This window comes from Astyanax mexicanus, chromosome 20 (genome assembly GCF_023375975.1).
Source record: "Astyanax mexicanus isolate ESR-SI-001 chromosome 20, AstMex3_surface, whole genome shotgun sequence".
NCBI lineage: Eukaryota > Metazoa > Chordata > Actinopteri > Characiformes > Acestrorhamphidae > Astyanax > Astyanax mexicanus.
In genome coordinates this window covers 38,240,755-38,248,057 of record NC_064427.1, presented here as the reverse complement: position 1 = coordinate 38,248,057, position 7,303 = coordinate 38,240,755, and the positions used below count along the sequence as shown (strand labels likewise).

Genomic DNA, 7,303 nt, shown 5'->3' with positions numbered 1-7,303 from the left:
ATATATATATATATATACAATTATTTCAATTATAAATTATGATGTTTTTTGTGCATTGTTGCAAGGTAAATTGTTTTTTTGTTTTTTTGCTGGTTGATACAAAGAAAAAAATCATACCAACCAGATATATATAAACATGTGAATTCTGTCTTTGAGTATAATGACTTCCACTGAAAATAAGGATTTTTGGCTCTCCTATAAAGTTGCTGTTTTAGAGATTACAAGGTTTTTCTGTGACTCTCCGGTGCCACAACAATATGTCTTATTGTCTTTTCTCTGAATCTGAATAGCTTGGTTTTTAACTAAACATAATTCAACAGAATTCAGTACACACAGCAGGTAATGCTGATGATTTGTTAATCCATTAGTCATTTACAAAATATTACATGAAATCTGATGTTTTGCTGCTGTGTATGCACTGCAAATGAGTGTAATTTACTCTTGGGTTATGTGAGCCACTTATACATGTTCAGACAAAGAGTTTACCTTTATCATTTGCTGCTCAACAATTTCCTGTAGCTCCAGTGTCACTGGCATGTCTTTACTGTCCACCACTGCCACCTGCTGGTCAGCAGACCCTAATACATAACTAGAGAGAGAAAGGCAAAATTAGTAGGCAGTTCAAATAATCCAATAACCCAATAATACCCCAGTAACACCCTCCAAAAAACTCAAAACTCCAAAAATTAATACTTATTAGACACAAAGATCTGAGTTAAGAGAAATTATCCATTATGTTTACTAGGGGTGGGCGATATGGCCCTAAAATAATATCAAAATATTTCATGGTATTTTGGCGATAAATATACTCTTGGCGATATGACAAAACAAAAAAATAAATAAATCAAGAATACACTACTGCAACAAAATTAAAATTAAGTGTTATTATTGCGAACAATATGATATGGCACACCCCTAAATGAGATATTAAAAAACACAAGAATTTTATCAGATTTGTAACAGAATGATATTAATAATGCACTCCAAATATCTCCATATAGATATAATCTGTCTCCAGTAGATATAAAATTGGAAAGGAGAACAGTGTGATTTTTTTTCTTTTGCTAAAAACAGCTAAAAAGTAGTACCCTGATGTGATAATTAGGAGTGGGTGATATGGCACCATATTTCAGGGTATAATATCGTTCACGATACTCAAAAATGTTGCCGATATTATTGCGTACGATACGATATGGCACACCCCTAGTGTTTACGTATTAATCCCATTATTAATTCCCATTAATCCCATAATTAACAATAAGTCGGCATTGTTCATAAACATTGTTAGTCTTTTATTTATTTAAGATAATGTGGCAAGAAATGTGAACCCTTTGGAATTTCATGATTTTCTACATACATTTCTGATCTTTATCCAAATCAACAGTATTGACAAATATGTGCCTAAAATAATCATTTATATCATCATTAAGAACGGCCATGAAAACCTCATAGTCCTAGTGGAAAAATTATGTAAACCTCAAAAAAAGACCTCAAAAAAGCTAATTAGATTCAAGTGTTAGCAAACCAGGAATGTTTTCTGGTTTGACTAATAAAACGACTTCTTTGCTCAAAAAGGATACACACGTGAGCCGTGCTGCCTCAAAAAGAGCTTTCGGAGGATCTGCAATCAAAAATAGTTGATTTCCATAAAGCTGGAAAGGATTACAAAGAAATTCACCAGTCTACAGCAAGGCAAACAATCTACAAACGGAGACAATTTGGACTGTGGTTACTCTGCTAAGAAGTGAGCACCCAGTCAAAAGGCTTAAGGCAGGATACCACAAAGGAAGATGCTGCTAACTAAAAGAACATTTCTGCATGCCTGAAATTTGTGAAAGAGCTCATTAACACTTCACAAACATCTATCGATTCCAAGGGTTCACTAACTCCTTTTTTCACTACCATTTAGAGTGTTGAATGAGTTTGTTAAATTAAGAACTGTTATTATTATTATTTAGGTGCATTATATGTCAATATCGGTTTTTGATAAAGATCAGATCACATTTTTGACAAGTTTTTGCAGAAAAACTTGAAATTCCAAAGGATTCACATCTTTCTCGCCACTGTATTTAGGCTTTTTTTAAGTTTCAATGACCATGTCTGAATTTTCTGAGCAATTGAGTTTGTTGCTCTTTAAATTTGTGCAATTATATAACTACTACTACTATACTACCATTTTCTAATTGGCATAAACTGATCGTAAAAACCATATATTGTCCAAAAGACGATAGTGATCATGACAGGCCTACTTGAAAGAGGTTAGTGAAGAAAGATTTCTGTTACAATTTTTTTTTTTTTTACCTCTCAATATTTTCTACACCAAAGCAGAAATACGATCTCTTGAAATCCAGCTCTTTTGGGGTTGATGTGTACATGATTCCGAGTGTGGAACCACAGCCACGACAAGCAAGATTCACAACAAGGCTGATGAAAATAGAATCAAAGAATGTTATCAGTTATCAGAAATCTTTAACCTACTTCAAGATCACAGCACAGTTCCAATGACATCATCTTCCTGCTCCCAGACAAACGACCCTGAGAACCGAATCCCTTCCCAGAACAAAGGACAGGACGTCCTCAGCAAGAGAAAAGTCTTACCATCCTGGTTCTTTGCGTGTGCTGGAGACATACGGCTCATTTCCAATTACGATATTGTCATGGACCCCTGAAATTAAAATACAGAGATTAATATAATGCAAAGTAAAAAGGCACCATCGTTAGCATTAAGTACAGACAGCTTATTAAACAATCTCACATAGCAAGGTCATGCTGTCTTAATTGTTATGATTTTGCTTTTTATTATAAATTAAGTATGTTTTATGTGTCCACTTTTTCATTTATATTTGTAAGTGTATTTTAACAGCAGGTGTCAATATTAAGAGAAGAAGTTGTAGGAATAGTAGGGTTGTGCCATATCGTATCATACGCAATAATATCGCCAACATTTCTGAATATATTAAACAATATTATACCTTGAAATATCATATCATACCATATCACCACCCTTAATTATCACATTCTGCTACAAATCTGATAAAATTCTTGTATTTTTTTTTTATCTCAGTTAGGGGTGTGCAATATCATATTGTATGCATTAATAACATTCAATTTCTATTTGGTTGCAGTAATAAATTCTTGAAAGAATTTTTTTAACAGTTTACTGTGTGTCCAATACAAATCTCTGTTTGGGGAATAGTCTTATCCTATCATATCCTATTGTCCATGAAAGCATGGTTAGGTGTGTTTAATGTGAAACACACCCAGAGCCCTGCCCTTAACCCCATTGATACTTTGGGACAAATTATGGAGAAATGAAATGCCTTCTTGTTCTCATCCAACATCAGTGTCTGATCTCACGAATGTGAACACACTTTACCTTCAGACCACCCATCAATGTAGATGTATTTATGCGCTTTATTGCTATTTTAACAGCGCGGGCAAAAGGCATGAAAAAAAGACTGTTGGCAGGGTGTAAGATAGCAATGAGCATCAAGATGCACCTTGCACAGGGTGTTATATAGGGCACTTAGACACACACTTTGGCTTTTATTTAGCAGTTTATTAATTTGCATTTTGTTACATCTGTAGCTTATCACAGTACAAAAGGAAAAGCGAATACGTTACATATTACATTTTCATTAAGACTCTTATTATGCAGTTCATGAGGACAAAGCGAAGTCAAAGTGAAGTTTGAGTTTTCCATTTTCCTTCAAGCTTTTAATTTGACCATAAAATACTTGTATGTTAATAAAAAAAGAAATTACAGTTTTCTTAACCCTTTCAGATCCTGCATCCATTACAATGGACATCAGGTATTTATTTTTATTTTTTTTTATGTTTTGTTGCACATAACACTATTTGATATCTGTTATCCATCAGAATAGACCATGAACCATAAGTTATATGTTCAATAAACAAGTTTATAAAGCAATGAAACAGTAACTACCCTTCCACTGTACTAAAAAAAAACGGTAGTACTAGAGCCATAACAGCTAAGATTTTTTTTTACTGTTTATGGATGGTTTATGAAATAAAAAGGTCAATATAAAATACAAAATATTAATTCAGGTCTGAAAGGGTTCATTTAAAGTAGGGGTGGGCAATATTATATCGTATACAATATATCGTGACACAGAAATATCATGATATTAAAAATCCATATCGTGATAATAGGGCTGTTCTGTCTTAAAAGTAGTCTATTATTTACTGTGAAGCTTTAAGTGTATTTATTGTATAATTGTTTTAGTTTGCAGTTTATATGCATGCACTAAATATTCTGCAATATTATTTGCTGCATTATATTATTTTATGCTATATTATTTATTTTGCCTCATTATGATTATTCTGTTATACTATTATACTATATTCCTGAAATGAGTGAATTATTTTAAGTTTCCTATATCGACAAGTATATCGTTATCACAAAAATACCCTGAAATATCGTGATATTATTTTAGAGCCATATCCCCCACCCCTAATTTAAATGTTATTTTAGTCACAGATTAAGTTACCCGTGCCTGAATGAAAATCTAAATAGCAAAATAATTAAGTTAATTAATTAATTATCAGATCAGTAACTCACTCTTCAGCATGATCTGGTTGAGCTGCTCGTCGCTTCCAGCCCAGGACAGAGAGTCTCCCACCGGCCGGCGGCACTTCCCGCACAGAAACACCGCCGGAGCGTCCCCGTCCCCGTCCTCTTCCCCCGCCCCGCAACTCTGCGGTGCCGGCGGGTCCTCGCCCACCACGTAGGTGCCGTCCGCGCGGTCTGAGAGAGCGCTGAGCTGCCCGGCCATGGTTCAGTCCGAGCGGGTCTGTTTACAGCGCGGCTCCGCCTCCCGCCCGCCGATTTTCACTCCTCTTACTCTACCGGTCCGTACCGAGCTCAGCACCCCGCGGAGCAACGCCCCCTGCTGGACCGGAGAGACCCGCGCCACTCATATATATACCAAGCTGAACTGCTTACATTTTGCACCAGGAGCAAAGCAGCATAAAGTTATCCAAAAGCAGTGTGTAAGACTGGTGGAGGAGAACATGATGCCAAGATGCATAAAAAAACTGTGATTAAAAAACAACTAGGGTTATTTCACAAAATATTGATTTCTGAACTCTTAAATGTTTATGAATATGAGCTTGTTTTCTTTGCATTTCTTGATGTCTGAAAGATCTGCATCTTTTTTGTTATTTCAGCCATAACAATGTTTTTCTTTGGAATTTGGGCGAAATGTTGTCCGTAGTTTATAGAATAAAACAAAAAAAATTCATTTTACTCAAACATATACCTATAAATAGCAAAATCATGTTATATTGTTCTAGAGCTGTCAATGGCACCATTTCACAAACAGCTGAGCAGGCCTGGGGCGGGTTTACTCACTTTACTACTTTATACACACTCACTCAGTCTGTTAACACTTTTTAATAACACTAATTAACTTGTGAACCCAGACCTATTTCTGTATATTCAAAACTGAATCAGTTCCAGATAACAAGACTACAGTATAACGATTCAGAGTTGTTTTTTTCCATCGCTAAAGCATGAAAACCAAGTTGATCTCTGATGTTAGAACTGATATATACAAATATACACTAGTGGTTCTCAAAAAATTAAAATATGATTGAAAAGTTACTTTATTTCAGTAATTCAGTTAAAAATGTGAAACTCAGATAATATATAGATGTATTACACACAGAGTGATCTATTTTTAGCCTTTATTTCTTTTACTGTTGATGATTATGGCTTACAGCCAATGAAAACCCAAAAATCTGTGTTTTAGAGAATTAGAATATTATATTAGACCATTAGACTTTTGACAGTGTGGGCAGTCCAGCTGGAAAATGAAATCTGCATCTCCATAAAAGTTGTCAGTAGAGAGAGGCATGAAGTGCTGTAAGATTTAGCAGGAAAACAAAACTGCACTGACTTTAGACTTAATAATAAAACACAGTGGATCAACACCAGCAGATGACAGACATGTCTCTCCAAACCATCACTGATTGGTGGAAACTTCACACTAGACCTCGAGCAGTTTGGACTGTGTGTCTCTCCACTCTTCCTCCAGACTCTGGACTCTTGATCTCCAAATGAAATTCAACATTTACTGATGGTCAATGATGGTTTGGAGAGCTGTCATCTGCTGGTGTTTGTAATGAACTTCACAGACAAGGACAGAGTCTTGTAAGGAACTTTCCACATCTGTCAAGGATCTGTCACATATCTTACCATTGTTTTGAGTTAATTAAAATTGTTGAGAGAGGTCACATTTTTAGAGCCACATTTATAGTTGAGAATATTTGTAAGAAACAATTGCATTTCAGTCATTACATTAGGCTACATGTCTGTTTTGGGAAATGACCAGGGCTGATTTAAATACTTTTTTCAGGCAAAACTGTAACTACACTAGACTGTTGCCCTGTCCAAGCTTATTTCAGCCTTGCCCCCAGTGATTCTTGGTAGGTATGTACTCATCGCAGCCCTGAGAAGAAATAAATGATATTATAAAATATCTGTTATTGTTACAATCAATTGAACTGAGCTGAATTAAGGGCAGTCAAATCAAACTGAATTTAGTTTAATTGAAAAGCTCCAAACAGACACATGTAAGCCTACTATGACAGCTGCTGGATGTGGTAAGAGGGTCTGCTGCAGTGCTGTCAGGAATTCAGTAGCTAATTTTAGCTCTGATAATTTTTCACTGCTGATACTGCTCAAGCCAAAGCAGTATTTCTCTTATTGTAGAGACTTTATTTTATAGTCTAAGATACGCAGTGCTGACTGAAGTTGAATAATTATTTTAAGTTGAAAAATAACACAAATAAAAAAAAGAAAAAGTATATTTTATATATTTAAAGCAGATGTTTCTTTTAATAATTTCATAAAAACATCAAATTATGTAAACGTATGCAAGAATTCCTTGTCCATCTGTCCATTTTGTCCTTTGTCATCCCCCTTTAAACAAGTAATCTTTGATATCAGTGACATCACAGACTTCATATATATATATATATATTTTTGTAAGGGATTGAGGACAATTGCTGCATATTCAGCAATTAATAATATTAATTTCACATAATATTTTCTTTGAATAATTAAAAAAATCTAAATATATATTTGAAACAGAAAATCATCATAAACAATTTAAACAATTTCACACATTCCTATCAAATGCCAGTTTTTGAGAAAATTGTCCACCTTGTTGTGCAGTTTGCAATAACAGGGTGGACATATGCATGGAAGGTAATAAAAAGTGGAACTAGAAAGTGATTAAGCTGGAAAAAACATGATTTCTGTGAAGTCTTACAAAAT

The 7,303-nt window shown here is 34.6% G+C and overlaps 1 protein-coding gene across 1 annotated transcript in view; it reads right to left on the bottom strand.

Moving 5' to 3' along the window:
- mis18a (MIS18 kinetochore protein A) overlaps positions 1–4,859 on the bottom strand; it is a 6,755-nt gene extending 1,896 nt beyond the window's left edge. The window contains exons 1-4 of the mRNA XM_022681463.2: positions 4,583–4,859; positions 2,599–2,665; positions 2,302–2,424; positions 487–589 (exon numbers count right to left, since the gene is read on the bottom strand). Coding sequence (XP_022537184.1) covers positions 487–589; positions 2,302–2,424; positions 2,599–2,665; positions 4,583–4,796 — 507 coding nt within the window. The 5' untranslated portion in view covers positions 4,797–4,859. The remainder of the gene's footprint in view (positions 1–486; positions 590–2,301; positions 2,425–2,598; positions 2,666–4,582) is intronic.
- Between the last annotated feature and the right edge of the window lie 2,444 nt (positions 4,860–7,303).